The 21,657-nt window shown below is 46.0% G+C and overlaps 1 protein-coding gene across 2 annotated transcripts in view; it reads left to right on the top strand.

The window, feature by feature from the left end:
• Window positions 1-21,657, top strand: part of FRMD4A (FERM domain containing 4A) — a gene marked incomplete at its 5' end in the record, with an annotated part of 263,087 nt that overhangs the window by 130,811 nt on the left and 110,619 nt on the right. For both annotated transcript variants that reach the window (XM_080917998.1, XM_080917997.1), the window contains 2 exons: window positions 7,997-8,089; window positions 19,991-20,075. In XM_080917998.1, the coding sequence (XP_080774124.1) occupies window positions 7,997-8,089; window positions 19,991-20,075 (178 nt within the window). The remainder of the gene's footprint in view (window positions 1-7,996; window positions 8,090-19,990; window positions 20,076-21,657) is intronic.

A 21,657-nucleotide genomic window follows, 5' to 3' on the forward strand; every position in this document is an offset into this window, starting at 1 on the left:
CTCTGGGTCCAGAAAGACCTGCAGCAGCCAGGAGAGGTGCAGGCAGAAAATCATCTGGCGGGCAATAAACAAGAAATGCTTCAAACCAGCGCACGTGTAGAAAAACTGACTTTCACAAACACAGATGTTCCCTCACCTCCCTGATGAGAATCCCCCAGGAGCCCCCTAATTACTCTCTGTGCTGCCCCCACTGATTGGAAGGAAACCATAAGCCCCAATTAATCACAGCCCCATTGTTCTTGTTTCCCAAGTAAGTTTACTCCATTCAAGAAGACTATGAACTCTGGACAGTCCCAATTAGACTTCCCGTTGGAGTCAACAGGAGTCAGAACGAGCATGTTATCTTAGGCCAGAGAGGAAGAAGCCTGTGTGCTGAGGAGGGCAGACCACAGCCCTGATAACCAAGAGCAATTGATTGGACAGATGAACAGGGGAGAGGAGACTACAAAAGCCACACCTCAAAGGCAGGAGGGGCACACCCTAGAGTCCGATGGCTATCCTATAGGCCTATGTAGTTGGGAGCGGAGCTCTCTGGATTCCTGCTGAGCCTACCTGGGTGTCTGCGCATTCGTTCCTGTATGCACATGTATAGAAGCCCCTCTGGACAGTAGCATCATGCTTCCCACAGCAGGAACTCACAGCCATCTGTCTGGCTAGTCTTGAGACTGCACAGGCTCCCAACACCTCCTCCCAGATCTGACTGTGAGGGTATATCTCCAGCCATTGTGCCAGTGACTGGCCACCAGCAAGGACCCATGAAAAAGAATTAGGCCACCTGTTGGTCTCTGATTGTCAGGTACTAGGGGAGATACAGCAGGTGTCAGTCCTAGAGAAAGTCGAGCCTCTGAGACGCTAGCAAAGGAGATAGACCAACTGGAAAAAAAGGGTGACTTAGGGAACAGTTCTTATGGCGTAATAATACCCTGTGTCAGTGATATGTCCAGAAGCATGAACTCAGGTTTTCCTCTGCCTCTGCATGCCAAGCAGCGCTAACATGACATTGCCCTGCCGTGTGTGTGTGTGTGTGTGTGTGTGTGTGTGTGTGTGTGTGTGTGTGTGTGTGTGTGTTGCTGATAATCAAACCCAGGACCTCATAACCACAGAACCACATCTTCATCTCAAAAGGAAACATTTTAATAACCATGTTAAAATTGAGTATATGTGTTTCCTAAGTGTTTTTGTACATGTGAGTGTGTTCCCACTGTATTTTATACACACACACACATAGACTCACACACACACACACACACACACACACACACACACAGAGAGAGAGAGAGAGAGAGAGAGAGAGAGAGAGAGAGAGAGAGAGAGAGAGAGAGAGTTTTGTCATTGGTCTTGTGGTAGAACATGTTAACCAGCCTATTTCCAGTTCAAAGCAAGCAGGATTCAGACCTGCCAAGTGGCTGCAAGCTGTAAGCCACTCTGTAAGTGTGGGGTTTGCAAAGGCAGAGGAAAAGCTTGTTAGTGCTTCTGGACCCAGAAATCTCCAACAGAGCAGACCATGCCCTCAGGTTTAAGTTCCCTCAGGTTCAAGCTCAAGGGTCAGCACCGACCCTTCCCGGGGCAGCAGAGGTGTCCGGTAAATGTAGGGCTCTCAGGTTATAGGTTGTCTGCCCTCCTGCAGGGGTTAATTCTGGTGATGACGTTTTGTGGGGCCTAGATAGGACCCTCTGAGAAAGAAAAAGAGGGAAAGTGGGGGTTGGAAGTTTCTCTAGCCCCTATCCACCCCAAATCAGTAAAACTTCAGGCCCAAGAACACCGAATGCTGCTAGTAAGCAGTCTGCAGCCATGATTCCGACTCTTCCTCCTCCATTGTTTCTTCATTCTGAAGTTTTTTATTTGGAAATAATTATAGAAGAGCTGCGAAGCCCTCACAATCTCCCCCCACCTTCCTCCCAGCTCCCCTCCCGGCAGCATCTGGCAAACCCTGTGGTACACAGCAGATTTATGATGCAAGTCCACTGCTAGAGGAGCTAAGCCACAGGCTCTACTCAAATGTCGCCAGGTTTCCCACGAAATCTCCTCCTGCTTTAGAATTCAATTGTACTTAGTCACTTTCGATTTGCACTCACTCTGTCCAAATAAACAGGGTGACAGGTGGGATCCATCTTTCACTGTTCCCAGTTGTGACGGACTGATTAAAGGGGGGCAGTTTCAGGACAGCCTGGAGGGTTTCCGAAGCAGAGAACCTGGGAAATTTTTGATCTTTAAAGTGGTGCTTTAAAATTTAGATGTTTTTATTTTGTGTGTGTGCGTGCATGCATGTATGGATGTGTGCGTGTATGTGAGTGTGCATGTGTGTTTGCCTGCATTTGTACATGTGTAGCACATGCATGGAACATCTACAGAGGTCAGAAGAGAGGGCATCAGGTCGCCTAGAATAGCAGCTCTCAACCTGCAGGTCCTGAGCTGTTCGGGGTCACATATCAGATATCTACATTATGGTTCATTATAGTAGCAAATTACAATTATGAAGTAGCAATGAAGTAATTTTATGCTTGGAGGTCACCATAACACGAGGAACTGCTACAAGGTGGCAGCATTAAGAACCCTAAGAACCACCCTTAGAAGAACTGGCATCTCAGACTGTTTTAACCACCATGTGGGTGTGAAAAATCAAACCTCAGCCCCCTGCAAGAGCAACGCCTGCTCTTAACCATTTAGTCATCTCTCTGGCCCCTTAGAATACTTACTGACCCGTGGCTGCAGCCAGGGTTTCTTTCCACCTTGGTGACATGGGAGAAGAACCCCAAGACACTTTAAACTGACTTTTTGGTCTTTGTTTTGCTTTTTCCTTCAAAGATCCCCAGTTGGTTCTGATGCAGAGCCAAGTCCAAAAGCCCTGTTCCAGGGCCTGGGATGTCTTTATGTCCCCTTGACCCAGATCTATGAATGACTGATTCCACTAGAACCGGGGACCCGAGACATTGTACAGGGGCTACCTTCCTGAGACACAGTAGAGGGGCTACTTCTGAAGGGGCCGGTCCTACAGAACCAAAGCCGTAGGATCTCCCTGACACAGGGCAACAGCAGGATCTCTGAGAGGAGCCCTGGTGAGGATCCAGTATTGATAGTGTACAGTATAAAGCTTAAGCATTTGTATGCAAACTTTTGTGTAAGGGAAGGCATGTAAATCCTTAACAAATTTTAGGGGGCCATTCCTAACATGTTGAAAATCAATCCCTGCTAAGTTCAGATTTAGTCTCCCCTTCTGTATAGAGAACATAACTAAGGGGTGAGGGCACAAAAGTCAACGGTTTTAGCTTGAGTACTTTCCTGGTGTCCTGAGGACCATGGGCTTATTGTAGCACCACAAAGAGAAACCCAAACAAACAGCATAATTGAAAATGTCATTTATCCAACATGACATTCATTTAAAGAGAGTCTTTTTTTCGTAATTTATTTCTTAAATACTTGTATTGCTGTTTTCATTCCCAAATTTTAATATTTCTAAGTTAATGGCTAAGAGAAGACAAAGGATCCTCTCTTAAAAACCAAACACTAAATAACTTCAGCCGAAATGAACAGTCAGCATACCGCAAGTGGAGGTAATGATTGTTATTGTAACTAAGCTTCTGTCTCCTGTCCCCAATTTTATGAATTGCTCATCAGATGATATAATTGAATATCCACGTTTTGTTTTGTTTAAAAAAAACTTTTAAGGATTGTTTAGACATTTGAGGGGGGAAAAACAGATTAGCCATTGTTGTACAAGTAGTTACAATGTATTTTCATATGCCAGTTAAGAAAATGGGGGCTCACAACCAATCATTTCATCACAGGACCCCTTAAAATTTGTTAAGGATTAACATTCCATCTCTTAGACAAATGTTTGCTTATAAAGTTTTACTTGAGTTTTAGAGGGATCACAGGCACTCTGAGACCACAGTCCTAGATTTTTTAAAAATATTTTTTAAAGATTTATTTATTTATTTTATGTGTGAGTACACTGTAGCTGTCTTCAGACACACCAGAAGAGGGCATCAGATCCCATTACAGATGGTTGTGAGCTACCATGTGGTTGCTGGGAACGGAACTCAGGACCTCTGGAAGAGCAGTCAGTCTTAACCACCAAACCATCTCTTCAGTCCCCCATAGTCTTAGTTTAAGAACTCAAAAAGCAGTCAATTGGGGATTATTTCTTTCAGCTTCTTGTATCACAGGTTTTTTTCTTCGTGTGTGTGCATGTGTGTATATATACATGTGTGTCTGTGTAAGCCAGAAGACAACCTTAGGAATACTTCTCCTTTGAGTCAGGGATCATTGATCTGGAGCTAAGCAATTAGGCAAAGATGAATAGCCAGCAATCCCCAGGGTTCCTACTATCTCTGGCTCCCCAAAACTGGGATTACAAAAGGACCCCATCACACTTGCCTCCACCTCATTCTCCTTGTCCTTCCTCCTCCTCTTCCTCCTCCTTCTTCTACTGGCTATTGATTATTTGTGAGTTTCATATCATGTACCCCAGTCCCCCTCATTTCCTTGTGCCTGCACATCTGCCCTCCCCCTGGCAACCTTCTCCCAAAGAAAACAAAACAAAATCAAATCTCAACATGGAGGGTGTGGTGTGTCACAGTGTCACACAATATAACCTTGTGTCCACACATCCTCACTTACAAATGTTCATTTCAGTAAGTTTTTGGTCTGGTTCGAGGCCTCTGGCTTCTGCTACACTATCGATACTGGATCTTCCCCACGACTACTCTCAGATATCCTGTTGTTGCCCTGTGTGATGGAGAGGCTACTGCTTTGGTTCTGTAGAATCAGCCCCTTCAGAAGTTCATAGATGGAGTAGATGTTGGAGTGGGACAACTCAATGCCCTGGATCCGGCTTGGGTGGTAGCTAAGTTGGTCAGCCCACCAGCTCTTCTGCTCCACGCCCTCAGGGCCATCTCTTCTGAGCTACCACACGCATGCCTTCTTACGTGGGTGCTGTGGATTAGTATTGGTCCTCGTGTTTGTGTGGCAGCATTTTATCCACTAAGCCATCTGCCAGTACCTATGTCGCAATTAATTGATTTGCTTGATTGGTACAGGTCCAGGAGTCCGATCTACCTAAATAATGAATGTCTTGCTGGCAATTCACCTGAGACCCACTACCAAGCATGCTGGTTCATAGAGCATGCCCTAGCCTGCCCTGCTCTGTGTCCCTTCATACACAGAACACATGGCACTGGCCGAGGTGTCTGCAAAGAGTCTAGTTGAAGCCACAAGTCTATCTACCATTTAAAAACAAGCAGAGTTCAAAAGCAGCTTGTTATCTTGGGAGCCAGACCCAGCAGCATTAGGTCTGGGAATGTAATTTACTTAAACTGGGCTCAGGGGTTCCAATCATTAACTCCTAGTCAGCAGGACAGCGGAAGTCAATGTCTGTAGCCTACCATGCCTGGGCTGTCATACCTGCTTCAGGGAGCTTGATATTTAGTGGTCTTGACAGCCTCTGAGACAAGCACTCCGCTGTCACACACCACAGCAAACAACGGCACCTTATGTGGGGTGACTAGAAGCATGTAACTTTAGATGTGTGTTGCACAAATAAGAAAGAATGGTGCTGTCGTCTGGACCCCACTTGGAGTAAATGAAGACCCTGGGTCTTAGTCTAGGCGAGCAGAATGAATTCCTCCAGAGAACCTCATACCTGGGGCATTGGCTGTACCTGGTGGCGGTCACTAAGATCTATAAGAAAATAGGTCTCAGGGATGGTGAGATGGCTCAGTGGATAAAGTGTTTGCTCAGCAAGCTTGAGAACCAAAATTGAAATTCCCCCAGAACCCAAGTAAAAGCTGTACAAGCAAGAAGACTTGCTTGATGCCCAGCCCTTAGGAGGCAGAGCCAGGGAAACCGAGGGGCAAGCTTGCTAACTAGACTAGACTGAAATCAGCCAACTCTGATTCTGTCTCAGTAAAGTGGAAGCCCTTCTAGAAAGACATCAACTTTTGGCATGTACGTGTGCACACATGAATGTGTACCTGCTCACACGTGTGGGCTCAAATTCATGCACGAGAACATGTACACACAGAGAACATGGATCTCTGAGACACCGTAAAACTGATGCACTTGTTTTTTTAACAATGACAAAATTGTTCAGCATCTGCTGTCAGCCACAGAAAACACAAAAATAACTGGCCTTTGGCACCTGTCAGGTCCCATGCTTGTATTTTGCGGGGTAGTTAAAATTCACAATATGAAAGATGTTATAAACCAGAGCTAAGAGAGATGGCTCGTGGAAGCGCAGATAGCAACTCTGGATGCATGTAAATACTGAACAGCCATCAGGGCCTAGGAGGCAGAGATGGGATTACTGAAGCCAGCTGACTAGCTAAAGTAGACAAATCACTGAGCTCTGGATTCAAGTGAGAGACCCTTACAATATGTCTAGAGGAAGGTGATCAAGGAAAACACCGGACATCAGCCTCTGGTCCACACACTCACACACAAACATGCATTTGCACTGCACAGGCGTGTACTCTACACTTTCTAACACACACACACACACTCATCCATATACCCACTACACACGTATGCAAAAGGAGATGTTTTGAGGGAGCTTAGCAATGGCATATTGAAGCAAACAATTTTGTGTTAATAAGAAAGAAAAGCCAGACTCTGCTAGAATCAGTAGCCTCTGGTTTCTAATGTAGCTTCCCAAGGTAGGCATCCTGCTTGACTCTTTCTCTGGGTATGAGGGGATTCCTGGCTAAACTAATATTCCTGGACCATCCTTGGTGAGCTTGTTTACTTAGGAACCTGAGCTATTAAATGTCTCCACATTCTCCCATTTGACGAGCTCCCAGCCCCACCTCCTACCTGGCCACACCTATAATAATTTCAGGCTCTGGGAATGGGTCACAGTCTGTGAAATGCAGTAACAGACGTCATGGGGAGTGGTTTATAGTCCCAGCACAGTGGAGGCGGAGACAGCAGGGGCCCTCACCATTCACTCTGCCTGATGGTTGAAGACTAGATAAAGTCACCGAAGAGACGCCATTGTCCCCCAGAAGCAGAACTATTCCCAGCCCCTCCATCTCTGCCTCTGCTCTTCTCCATACATTGGTTTCCAGTCAGCCCATTGCTAGATAAGAATCCAACCAAAGCAGGACGTTGTGGTACATGCTTGTAAACCCATTGTGAAGACAAGAGGATCAGAAACTTGAGATTATTGTGGACTATGTCATACATGTGAGGCCAGTCTGGGTGAGACTCTCAATTTTTTAAATCAAACCAATGTTCAGCTAACAACATAGCCATCCCTTCAAAAACCTTTCCCTATGGATACATCCCCTGCAACACCCCCTTCTCCCCAAGCCTGCTTGCAGGCGCTAAAGATTAGTTTGTGCTTTCTAGAGTTTTACATAAATAGAATGTCATCTATACCCTTTTTACAATCTTCCTTTAAAATTTCTTCATTCAGCTTGTTTTCAGGTTCACCTATATTACCACCTACAGCAATAGCATTGCTGTATAGTATTCCATTTAGGAATTGTGCCATCATTCATTCATTCACTCACTCATTCTTCTGCTGGTGAACCCTGAGATTGTTTTAAGTTTGGGCCATCCTAGTGTCTCTCCATATGCCATATACTGTGTCTGTGAACTCTTGTGCGAGAGACTTTGAGTACACAAAATGCATCCTTTTATTTGGAAGAAAGGTGCATGCCTAGAAATAGAACTGTAGCTTGGTCCTGTGCAGGGTTATGTTTAAAAAACTTGTGGTTCATGTAGTATCCCAACTGCTTCCAGTAGGGCTGTGTGAGGATGGTTGTCATGTTATTAAAGTATGTGCTGAGTCCTATAGGAAAAGCACATGGTGAAAAGGAAATTCATGCCAAGGAAATGAGCTGTGACTATAGGAAGCCTCTCACCCTCTTGGGAACTCTTCCCAGTGTTCCTGGTGTTCCTCCAATATGGAAATACACTGGGAAGGAGTCCTTCAATCCAGTGGGTTCTACTATCATCTCTAAACACCTAACCAGGCTGTCTCTCCTTTCTCCAGGGGACACTTGAACTGGCTCCAACTAGATCGAAGAGTCCTGGAGCACGACTTCCCCAAAAAGTCTGGGCCGGTGGTTCTGTACTTCTGTGTCAGGTAGGTACCCCTGGAAGCCCTGCTTTGGTCTCTTTGTTCTTCATCAGAAGAGTCTGGAAGAGTAAAGACGGAAAGTGGGGACCAAGTGTGTCTTAATTTGTGATCTGGGAGGAAAGTCATAGCGTAGCTGCATTCTAAGAAGAGGAAAACTCAGGAATGGTTCTTCTGGGCACAGCAGAGTGTGCAGTGGTTATAGGCTTGCACACGTGTGTGAGAGCTCATGTGCCAAATGGAGATAAAACTTTATTTTAGGAGAGAGGAAGGAGAGAGTCACATATCTCAAAGTAAACTGAGTTTTATACTGTGTCACAAGTCCTGAGATTGTTTTTGGCGCCACTTAAAGCTCTATGATAAGCCTCTATGGCCTTTGCTCCTGTCACAAATGCCACTGGAGTCCCTTGAGATGTATAGAATCTATCTCAAACAGGACTGATTGAAATGTCTCTTCTGACAAGGGAGAATAAAGTATCAAAGATGTCAGAGGGCTGAGGAGATGGGTCAGTGGGTAAAAAAAAAATACTTGCAGCTCAGACATGAGAACCAGATCCCCAGTGTGTGTGTGTGTGTGTGTGTGTGTGTGTGTGTATGTGTATCTGTGTGTGTATCTGTGTGTATATCCGTGTGTGTATCTGTGTGTGTATCTGTGTATCCATCTGTGTATCTGTGTGTGTATCAGTGTATCTGTGTGTGTATCTGAGTGTATATCCGTGTGTGTATCTGTGTGTGTATCTGTTTGTGTATCCATCTGTGTATCTGTGTATGTGTGTGTGTGTGTATCTGTATGTGTATCTGTGTGTGTGTCAGTGTGTGTATCTGTGTGTGTATCTGTGTGTGTATCTGTGTGTATATCCGTGTGTGCATCCGTGTGTGTATCTGTGTGTGTATATCTGTGTGTATCCATGTGTATATCTGTGTTTGTATCTGTGTGTGTATCTGTGTATATATCCGTGTGTGTATCTGTGTGTGTGTGTGTGTGTGTGTGTGTGTGTGTGTGTGTGTGTAGAGTCAAGTGGACATGCGGTTTGTCTACAGTCCCAGTCTTCAAAAGGTTGAGACAGGAAGTCCCTCGGGCATGTTGGCTAGTTAGACTTGCTAAATTAGTGAATTCTGAGATAGCAAGAGACTATGCCTCAGTACATAAATTAGAGAGCAATCAAGAAAGATACCCAGGGTAACCTCTGACCTCCACATGGTCATGAACACATGCAAGCGTAAGTACACACAATCCACAGAAAAGAAAAGATACTATATATATATATGTCATATATATATATATATATATGTCATACGACACTTTTTAAAAATGTTATTATTGTTGTGTGTGTGTTCTTGATGTGTATGTGTGAACACACACTTGCCACTCACTGCATGCATGAGGAAGTTAGAGGACAACCTCTTGGAGTTGATTCTCTTCTTCCATCTTTAAACTGGTTTCCAGTCTTCGGGCTTGGGTGACAAGTGATTCTAACAGGCGGAGCCGTCTTACCTGCCCCTAATATAGAGCTTTTAGGGGTCTAACCTTTTCACTGTCTTCTGAAGACCCCAGGATTGATCACTTCTGTTTGCAAAAAGGTATAGAAGACCAGAGAAAAATCAAAATGCAAATGAGCAGCAAAGTCAGTATCTAGAACCCCCAGACATAGCAGCTCTGAGCACCCACCCAGCCAGTGGAGGCCCTAAGAACACTCTTTCTAAAACAATCACCAGCACTGGGGAGGAACTAGGCCTCTTTTGAGTTTAATTTTTTTATTTCTGGTACTGAGGCTTGAACCCAGGATCTTGAGTGTGCTAACGACTACACTCCGTCCTCAGTCTTCAAATGAAAATGGTTCTTTGCCAACTCCACAGACCCTGCTCCTCTTAAATGCACTCCCAGAAATCAGAAGCGGGATGCAAAGAACTCGCAGGTCATTTCTCCCTCGAGAGCAGGGCTGGGGCTGCAGTTCTAGACCTAGCAGTCCTGACTCCGCAAACAGCATCCCCCAAGTCTCAAGCAAAGAGCTAAAGGGTCCATTTAACAGGCTGGAGTGTGCGTCTTTACCTCAGCTGCCGGAGTAAATTTCAACTTGCGGCTAATGCCTTTTTGATTTGCTTAACAGCTGCAGGGATATCAAAGCTAATCTCAGCCATTTCCATTACTGATGGGAATGACTTCAGTGCTATATTCTCTCTAATGGCATCTCAGATGGATGGCGAATAACCTTATAAAACAAAGACTAACAATTCTAGTGAGAGGGGAAGGTTGGATGAGGCCAGACTTGGTTCATTAGCCTATAATCGTAGGTGGAGGCATAGACTTGGCCACATGGTAGGCTCCCCTTCCTAACTACAGCTTTTTTCTTCTAAAACCATAATTGAGATTTTATTGTTTGTGCTGAGAATCGGTACAAAGACAGTGCAGTTTATTACTGTAGCTTTATCATTGTGTGTGAGCATGTGTGTGTGCATGTGTGAACATATGTGTGTGCATGTGTTTGTGTATGTGTTTGTGTATGTGTGTGAATGTATGTGTGTGTCTGTGTGTGTGTGTGTGTGTGTGTGTGTGTGTGTGTGTGCTTGCATGCTTATGTGTCACAGTAAATATATGGAGGGTAAAAGTCAGCTTTGTGGAGTCTTTTCTCTCCTTCTACCTTTTTGTGGATTCTAGGATCAAACCCTGGTTGTCAGGTGTGATTGGCCGATCCCTTCCTCACTGAGCCATCATGCTGGCCCAATCTGTGTGCAGTTGTTGACATATGTACTGCAAACTTGTGTGTTGTGATTCGCCTTGAAATAATTATTCCAGCAACTCTGCTGCTTCAAATCTGGAGGGAAATTTCCCCAAAGAGGCTATTCTGGGACAAAGATGCTGAGGAGCTGTGGGTTCGAGGCCAACCTGATTTACAGAGTTCTAGGCTAGCCAAGGTTATATAATATGATCTGTCTCAGAGGAAAAAGAATACACATGGCTGTGGGAATAGGCCAGTCAATAAAGGGGTTACAGGAGCTCAGTTAGGTCCCCAGAACTCCTGTAGAAAGAGCTGGGCCTGACTGTCAGTGCTCATAGCTAAAATGATACTTTTCTTTGTTTAGTTTCTTCCGGAACACAACCTCACCTGAGTGCTTTAAACTCACCAGGTCCAAAGCATCTGTAATGGCCCACTCCTCTTTTCTCCCCTAACCTCCTGCTTCCATGGTTCCATGGAGGCCGTGGAGGCTGCGATGCTGTTAATCATCCTCCTGCATGGACCGTAAGTCCCAAACCCTCCCCCACCCTCTTCCCATTCTTTAAGTACATGGATTCGCCAATGCAAAGCCTCTCTCCACCCTTTCCTCTCCTCTTTCCTCTGTGAACTCAGCTCCTTATGGTCTGTCACATCAACTCCTGTGCCGGTGTGTCTGGGTAGCTGCCATCCAGGTGCCTAGCCCTCTTCAGCTTGCCCCAGCAACACCTGAACAAACCTGCTCATTTATTTTCTCCAAGAAAGAAGGCAGATTCTCCACTGAGGTGAACTCCACAGAAGAACTCAGTCTGGAATTTGCTGTTAACGGTGTCCCCTTTCTCTGGAAGAAGAGGCTGACCCTTATGATTTGTTCGAGAAAACAAAAGCCAGCATGAACGCACTCCATCAACCTCCCTCCTTCCCAGAATTGATTATATCAGCTTCATCTTTGTAGATCCCCTGTCTGTCTACTGTACACACATACATTGCACACCTAAGCATGCACATGTATAGTGCCTACACATACACACATGCAAAGCACACACATACAGATAAATGCATGTAAACATAGATACAATCACCCACATGCACATATACATATTCAAAGACACGCAAATACACACACCTGTACATACACACACATATACACTTCCTTCAAAAGAAGAGGTGCTTCATCTTCTTAAAGTAAGTCTTACCTCCTCGTTCAGTATTACCAAAGCTGCCACAAGCTCTTAGGTTCCAGTCGTTCCCCTACCTCAGACACATCTTACCTCACTGTCTGGAGGAAGCCCTCTCCCATGGTTTGCCCAGCCTTTGCTCTTTATGTTGTTCATAACAAATGCTCAGTAGGAAGAGTCTCTTCTTGCTCCCTCCCCCACATCACCCATCACTGACATGACATCCATCCAGGACACCCCAAGGACCCCGGAGAACTCTACTGACAGTCCACAGAGTCACTCTTTGGTGTCCCTCTGACATGGCCCTTGTGGCTCTGGCTGCAGCTGACCATTGGTGGTCTGTGGTGCTGAGAGGTTCTAATCCAAATCTTCTCCCTCCGTGAGAGGCTCTGCCACAGGCTCCCCTGCTCGGCTCACCTCACTTGTCACTCTCCCCCTGCTCTTCCAGTGTGTGGGTTCATGTTCAGCCCTGGCTGCCGCACAGTTCCACTCTCTGTCACCAGCCCTGACCAACTCCCAGGTCCCCTCAGCCACTATAGACATGCACCTCAGTGCAGCCTGAACCCACTGACCTCATCCCCTTTCTGACACACACACACACACACACACACACACACACACACACACACACACACACACACACACGTTGTTCAACAGCGGTTCGTTATCCTTGTAACTGACACTAACGATCCCGTACTACCGCCACCCCTCCCCCACCCTCCACAAGCCAGCTTCCTGGGAGTCACCCCACTGCTCCAGCGCTCTCCCACCCGTGCCTCTCTTGTTCCTTGATGCTTCTACTTTTTCTGCATCTTAGATTTACTGCTCACTTGCCAAGTATGTGCCATCAGCAGTAACCCCTACCTCCCTCTATAAACCCCTCCCAACCCCTCGCCCTGGCTGTTGAGCTCTGCGTCCTCCCTTCTCCTCCGTGTTGCTCTTGGGCACCCTTCTAGAATGCTCAATGCTCACCATCATTAGCAATCTACCATCACCATCACCTCTACCTACCTGTCCAGATTCACTTTTCCTGCTCCCCTCTGACCGTGCTAATCAAGAGCTCGCCCAGAGCTTGTCCAGCCGTTACTGACCGCTAGAAGTCAGTTCCAGCAACTTGACTAATAAATGGGTCCAGAAAAAGGAAATGGGAGGGAAGTCTAGCTACATCTCCAAGGAAGTCTATGGATTTGTATGGGCCCAGATTTGTGCTTGAAAAAATTCCTGTGTATCAGAGAAGTGCCTTGAAGTGTGTATTCAGCTAAATCCCCGAACTTAGCCTGCTGTGTTTGTATGAGGATAAATATTAGATTTATCTCTTCAAACCTTGAGTTTTATGAACAACAAACTGAAATAAACAATAGAAAATCGACAACAAGGGACTGGCGGGACTCTATTATCTAGAAGGTTCTCTGGTGCTGAGGATGTCTCTCTTCCTGATTGAGACAACAGTTGCTACCCTGTCCCTTGAAAGAACAGTTGTGTCAGGGATCTTATATGAGGTGCCCGACAGTGCCTTAATTCATCTGGGTCCCCAGTTAAGACATAAAGCCTCTGAAATTCTAAACATCAGAGGCTCTTGGCTGCAGAACTTATTATTCGAATTATTACAGCCCCCTCTTTGCCACCGAAAGCCAGCGTTCCAAATGTGACATTTGTGACATTTGTGTTCATTACAAAATGAAACCACTGGCCCGTTTAATTAACATTTGCTGTAAATACTCAGTGATTCCCAAGTGCCAATAGGTGGCAGAGAGAGAGGGAGGGAAAGAAGGAGAGGGAGAGAGAGCGATGGCTGGCTGATGTCATCTGGCTAGATAGAGGTCAGTGTGTTGCAGTCTTAGCTCAAAGCTTCCATGAAATAAAGAAGAGGTGCCATTCCCCAAGGCTGCAGACAGGTCCAGATGCACAATCATGCAAGCGATGAACATGGCATGCCTCCACTTGAGACTGGGATAAAACACTGAGTACCGAGTCCTCTGAACCACTGTGGGTGTGACATGGCTCCAGGAGCTTACAGAGCATCCTGGCTGGCTTTGACCTCAACCTAGACAATTTTTCCTTACAGCTTAGAAGAAAGCACTAAGACTATCCCTGATGTATGTGGAAAATAACTCATTTTAAGATATATGTTTTGTGGGCTGGAGAGATGACTGGTGTGGGCGGGGAGGGGTAAGACTTCTGTATAAACTGAGGTGGGGGATGCTGAAGAGAGCCAGGATGCCATCCAGCATGGACTCTGAAATGTGTAACAGGTATTTGGGAGCCTGGGAGGCACCTTAGTAACTGGTAAGCACCACAGACGGTTTGTGTTCTGCCAGCAGTCCCGGAGTGGCTCTTTGGTAGAGGGAGACCTGCCTCGTGGGTTCCTGAGGAAGGCTGGCTTTTGTGTAACCACCAGAATTTGGGGAAATGGAGTTTCCTTTGGACCTGACAGCTGCCAAGCCTGCCGGCCCGAGTTCTGTCGCTGGAACCCAGGTGGCGGTGGCGGAAGGAGAGAAACAACTCTGTCAAGGTTCCCTCTGACCTCCACAGACACGGGTGCACTTACACACAGGTGTTTGTTTAGCTATTCAAGTACAATAAAGCCAACAGACCAAGTGTTAAAATGTCCTGTGATAGCTCCCAAGAGAAGGGGTGACATCACTTGGTGCCGGGAGAGTTGGGAGGCAAAAGGGGGCTAGGGAAAAGAAGGCAGGATCCTCTGCTGGGTAGGGGAATGTGGGAGGGGATGGTGGCAGCCTTTTTAGTCCGTAGAGGATGTAGAGGCGAGGCTTGGGCCCATTAGTCATCTGTGGGAATTAGAGATGGTTGCTGTAGATAGCTCTGTGGACTGGCTAACTTAGGAGCCAGCAAGGCTGAGACATTCGTGCATCATAAAGATACAGTTAATTCAGAACAGACCTGGGGTTGCCTGCACAGACCCTCGCAAAGGAAGATCCCTCTTTCATTTCCCTGGGCTCAGAAACTCAGAAGGTCCTTTGTAAACTGTTTGAGGAAGCCATCCCTTCCCTACACGGGCAGTTTAGGAGGAGCAACAGTGCCCTCTACTGACACAGAGGAGCACAAATCAGGTGTTCTTAAAAGCAGGAAACCAAACCCAGTCTTTTTCAGAGGAGGGAGGGCAAGCCGTCCATGTGTGCCTGCCCAGGGTGTGAATGGAGATGTCTCCGGTCTGTTTTCATCCAGACATTTCTCTTCAGAAGTTTTCTAGCACAGGCAGGAAGTTCAGGATGAATTAAACATCCAAGGTTATGAGCAAATACATGTCAGGCCTTGAGCTTCTAGGATTTTCCAGTCTGTTGTGTTGGTGGTAAAGGTTAACTGGGAAACTGCTGTCAAGAGGAGGCCAGCCCTCTCCCACATACCTCTCCCCTCCCCTCTCTTCCTCCCTCCCTCCCTCCCCCTCCCTCCCAGAATATGCTTCTCATTTCTGCAGCCTCTCTGGACTCTCCTGCCGGGTGGTAGAGGTCCGTGAAAATGGAAACCGGCCCCATTTATTTCTCCATTAGCACAACACTGAAGGGAAATGTGGATGTTGGGTTCCCATAAAGATTCTCCAGGAGAAGCCGAGGCGGAAGGTGGGGACACGCAGAACCCCTCTCTGCTTTAGTTGAGGGCTCAGACAAACAGGATAAAGACACAGGACTTGGAACATTAGGCTATTCAGACCCTGTGGAGTTCCACTCAGAAATGACTATGGCGGTAATCCCTTCCAGTCGGGTTTGGGAGGTGTTTTTTGTTGTTAAGATACAAGCTAATCAGCAGCCTTGCTTTAACCACTTCCTGTGTGGACAGTACTCGACAGGAAGTAACATGGCACCTGGCTGTCTGGAGGAGGGGACCTCACACCTAAAGCTCTATGGCAATTTGGGTACCGTTGTCATTTCTTTGTCCTCACTCTTTCTCTGTTGATGTGGCTTAAATCTGAATTACACACACTCACACGTGTACACATACTCACACATGCACACATTAACACATAGGCTCACAGACACAGAGACACATACACAGACACACACATGCACATACACACACAGAGACACACACTCACTAACACACACACTTACACATGCATACATACTCAAATACATACACACTAACACACACACTCACACAGAGACACACACACAGATGCAGACACACACATGCACGTATACACACACACAAACACACACTCACATGTACAATACTCATATGCATACACACTAACACATCACACAGACACAGACACACATTCACACACATGCAGACACACACATACACAGACACACTGAGGCAGACACACACACACACACATGCACATACACACATACACTCACACACACAAACACACACCCTGACTTGTGTATTTGAACACTTGGGTCCCTGTTGGTGTTGCCATTGGGGATGTTGTGGAGGCTCTGAGACATAGGACTTATCCGGCAAAAGCAGGTGGCTGGAGGTAAGCCTTAAGGATCTGTTTGCCCTCGCTCCAGCCTGACCTCTGTGCTTCCTCGTCGATCTACCAGAACAAACCATTCCAAAAGCCCCCTCGGCTCTCATGCCTTCTCCACCACGCTGGACCGGTGTCTCCAAACATCGACTCCAAACCAGTCCTTCCTCCTTCTCGTTGCTTCAGTGAGGTGTTCCTTCACTGTGACAAGAAAGAAAATACTGTCCCTTAGGAACTCTGATGGAGATGGGACGGAGCGGAGAAAAGCTGAGCGTCAAAGTTAGCGGTTAGTTATGTCAGTCTCTGTCCTTGATCTTGAGGCACAAAGATAACAATGGTGTGCCCCGGCCCCTGGGGGTCCCAGGAGCTCAGGAGAGGGGCTTTGTTTGCATGTGTGGTGGGGTTGGCAGTGGGGGCAGCAGGAACTATAGAAACGGCTCTGTAAGGCGCTTTCAAGCTGAGGGATGAAGGGATAGGGGTCATTTCGGGGAACGGAGGTGACGCTCAATGGCTTGAGCTGAAGCACATTTGGAAAGGCCATGTGTACAATTTGTCACGTGACTTCTGAGGTAGCACAAACTTGTAGGAGTTGGAGTCTCACATTCGCAGCCGGCCATGACTCCATGCCTGTCTCACGGTTACAACAGGAAACGGCACAGAACAGCAGCAGAGTCCTCCAAAGGCTAACAGTGACCTCCCCGCCGTATGATAGTTCCGAGTCTACATTGGTAGAGTCAGAAACAGCTTAATTTTTCAGAATACTTCCCTGTCTGTGTCGTGTTTCTTCCTCACGTTTCCTCTGTCTCTTCTTTCTACTCACTTTGCTATTCGGACGGCCCTTCAGCAAAGTCGGGGCGGCTTGAGCAACCAGCCCCCTCTGTCAGGTTTTGCAAAGGAGCACCATTCTCTAATCCTTTGGGATTTCCTTAACCCTGACTCTGCACTAAGCCGCTGTTGTCTATTGATGGAGGTGACACCAGGTTCCCTGGCACCTAGACGCGGATCCACACCACATTCGCCAGAGCAGCGTGCATCTTCACGCGTTTGTAAAATGAGAGTGCGGATCACTCAGTGTACAGACAGAGGGTTATGAGACTGGCCTGCCTGGCCTGGGTGTGCTTTTTCGGTTGTGAGGAGGGAGTTTTGCTGTTTTGGTTTCTGAGAGGTTTTGTGTAGCCTAGGCTGCCCTCAAACTCTTGCTAAGTAGCTAAGGATGACTCCTGCTGGGACCTCCCACGGCTGGGATTACAGGTGTGTACCACTAAATTCAGTTTTGGCTGCAGCTGCTGCTGGGGGTGTGGAGGCCGAGGAAGCTATTCTAGTTTAAATTCATTCCTGGCATATGTCTTCTTACAGGGAGATCTATTGAGTCGGAGAAGAAAAGCCCAGTACAGTTCTGTAACATGTCCTAAGTCACACAGATTAGATTGCCGAGGTTAGACCTCTGGTGCTTGACTTTCTCCCCATGATTCTTATCATCGGAGTTTTCATCATGGTGCCGTATGGCCAGGGTACTTGCTTCTTACTTTGCCCACTTTTCCCTCTGCACCCACCTCATCTGTTTATTTCCTAAAATCCAAGTAACCAGTGTCTCTGACTCTAGCCTGGGGTTTGCTCACACTCCCCTGCATGAATTCTTAGACTGAACGGGAGCATTAATTGATTAAAAAATTTAATAAACTCTGAATCGATGTATATAAAGGCACGTTTAATGCAAACTTAAATAACGTCAGCATGTTTCATCTTGAGAGAATCCATCCGCTCCATATAAGAATTCAGTTCTCATTAACATGCACGCCTGTCACAGCCTTAAGGACACTTATCCCAGCCTCGAGATGTGCCTTGGGATTCAGTCCTACCTCACCACCCTCAGGGAAGCACATAAGGAGTCATTGCAAGAGCTGTGTAACCACTGCCCGCTGCTCCATTGGACAGAACAAGTTCTCCTTTAAAAACCTACTTCTACAATGATTAGGGTTTTTAAAGTAAGATTTAAAAAAAAAAAAATCTCAGAACAAAACATTGGAAATCAGGTAAGGAAAGAGAAGGGAAGCTCAGATTCAGAGATCATCATAGTTAGCCCAGGTCGGTGAGACCCACGTTCAAGCTGTCTGCAGAGACTCCGCTTGGAAGAGCTTCGGAGAGGAGTGTGGGACAGATGGACCTGAACTGCCATTGGCCTCTTAGCTGGAGCAGCTCAGTCTGCCTCAGTCTACCCTAATTTTCAGATGGCAATAAATAATGTTCCATTTGCTACTTTGAGGTTGGGTTTATTTCCTTGAAAACTATGTGCAGGAATTCCATGTGCTGTTACCGGAACAACCAAAAACCAAACCAAAGAGAACCACGAATACTCAAAATGTGCAGTGTTTGTTTGCTAATACATATTGGGTCGGTACACACATGCACATGTGCACACACAAACACATACACGAACACACATATCCACATTTTTCTCTTGAGTGTGTATTTTAAAGGTTTGGGGGTTGGGTTTTAAACCAATACCAAGAGCTGGTGGAAACTGTTCTTTAGTATAAAGTGCTTGTCTATCCACACAAGCATGACAATCTTGATCCTTAGAACGCACCTGAAATCAGGAATGGTTGCACTTCCTTATCATCCCACTACTGTGGGTAGAGGAACAGAGCTGGATCCTCGGGGATCACGGTCTAGCCACCATAGCCTATTTATTTGGTGAGCTCCGGGCCACTGAGAGATCATGTGTGTGTGTGTGTGTGTGTGTGTGTGTGTGTGTGTGTGTGTGTGTTTGTCTTTAAATGTGGGCAGTTCCTAAGAAGCCACAGTAAGGTTTGTCCTTTGACCTCCATAAGCATGTGACACATGTTTACGTGCACACTTCATACATGTATGGGCACACACATAGACATATATACATGCACATGTACATGCATGCACACATACATATACAAACACCTCTTATTATCTAATAGCTTGCTAATTAGAACTGCTTTGTCCTTAGAGGAAGACTGTTGTTATATACAAAAGTTCCTGTACATGCTATAAGTCTATTTATTTTTAGACTAATTTATGTGTCTGTGTGTGCACCTATGAGTTTATGTGTACCTCATATATGCAGATGCCCACAGAGGCCAGAGGGCACTGGACCCTCTGGGACTGAGTTAGAGACTGTTGTGAGTTACATGATGGGGGTGCTGGGAACTGAACCTGGGACCTCTAGCAAGAACCTCTAGCAGGTAAACACTCTTAAGTGGTGAGATATCTCTCCAATCCCAATATTATATATTTAATATAATAAAAACAGCTTCACTGTGTAGAAAAACAAGAATCCTAGAACCTTAGAGTTACATAAGTTGCTATCACACTAGTCTTTTAGTTTTCATTTTCCTAGTGCTTAGTGACACCTGGAATGTATTCTTATATGCTTATTGCCTTGAATGTTTAGGAAAATGCCTGTCCGAGTGTGTAAGACATGGTGTGTCCTTGGAAAGGTATCAGAGACAAGACTGAAGGCCCTGTTGCTTTTTTTCCATCTGGCATTGGAAACTACATCTTCAGCATTAGTGATGTCCACTCACCTGTGCCTCACACATGGTTTTGTCTCTTGTAGATTCTATATAGAAAGCATCTCCTACCTGAAGGACAACGCTACCATTGAGCTTTTCTTCCTGAACGCCAAGTCCTGCATCTACAAGGTAAGATTGTGTTCTTCCCATTCGGTTTCCAAAGGAAACAGAAAATGCCAAAACGCGTCTAACAAGTTTTATTGATTAGGAAGAGTCATTTATAAATTAATTGCTATAAGTAAATGAGAAGCTGCATGTAAGGAAAGCCGTCAGCTGAACATGACTTCTCCCAGTCCTGTCACCGTCCAGCCTTTACAGGAGTGTTCTTCATGAGAGGGAGGTCAAAGCAGCAGAAAATCAAGTAGTCGCATCATATCCACAGCATAGAACAGACAGAAAGGAATGTGCACATCTCTCGCCTGTGCTCAGATCAGCTTTCTCTACTCTAATATTACACTTCAGGACCCCGTCTAGGGGATGATGCCGCCAACAGTGGGCCGAGCCTTCCTAGGTCAATTAGTTTGGTTAAAACCATCATCCACAGACCACTGAACTAACCTAGACAATTCCTTATTGAGACTCTCTTCCCAGATGATTCTGGGTTCTGTCAGGTGGACAGTTAAGGCTCATCCTATGAAGCACGCATGGAGCACAAGCCCGGAGCTTTATGTGAATGGCCTGGATCCTCACATTTTTCCCATGAGGAAGACGAGGCACAGGGAGACTTCCATATCTAACAGACAGAAAGTCACTCGTTTGGTTCAGGGGATCCCAACTGCAATCACTGAGCCACCCTTTTTGCAGAGTGTACCCAGAGAACCTGAAATGTGAGCGTGTTGCTGGTAAAGTGGCCACTGGACACTTTGGGGAAATTCTAAGGAGAACATGCTGCATGCGACATTCATATTTCAGTACATTCTGTTTTGTAGCGCTGTAGTGGCTCATCAAACTCTAAAGCAGGAGAGATGAAGTAGGGTAGCAACTGTTGCTTTCCTTTGGGGATGTTCTTTCCCTGGCTTGCATGGGATAACCCCACCATTCAGAACGTCGGAGGGCCTGGTGGAAATGAGGTTCACCTCTGCAGAAAGACCTCCTTTGGTGGGAACTGATGAACCAGGACACAGACTGGCCTCAAACCCAGATAACAGTCCTTTAAGTTTTGCTGGCTGGTGGGAAAAGACATTAATTGTAGTTCCAGGTTTCAAATTCCTTCCTTCCTCTAATCCCTGATTTTCTCATTATAAAGTGGAAATAATAATACTATCCAGATATGTTAAAAATTATAGTAGCACCCAGTGTCTTTGTTTGTTTGTTTGGTTGATTGGTTTCGTTTGGTTTTCATTTTTTAATGAATGAGCAAGCCGGTTTTTTTTTTTAAGAACAAAAGTGAGCAGTGTCCACTAGGTGGCAGACTTGAGCTAAAATAAATGGTTAGAAATCTCTGAGCTTTTGAAAGGGCACTCAGATCACTTCCTGCTTGGTGCCCCTGGATAAAGGGGGAAGGAAGCTGTTTCCTGGAGGAACTCAGTTCCTCTTGGTCATACATGCTGAGCTGGTGGAAACCAAGAATATTACTTTCTCAGAAGCAAATGTTACAGATTTCCCAAGAGCAGATGCAAGTGGCCTCCAGAGCTGGCCCCATGTAAAATCCAGATGCCCCCAGCATCAGCCTGCTTGCTAAATAAAAAGTAGGGAATGTTCCAGAGCCCTA

Source organism: Micromys minutus (genome assembly GCF_963924665.1).
Source record: "Micromys minutus genome assembly, chromosome: 6".
NCBI classification, from domain to species: domain Eukaryota; kingdom Metazoa; phylum Chordata; class Mammalia; order Rodentia; family Muridae; genus Micromys; species Micromys minutus.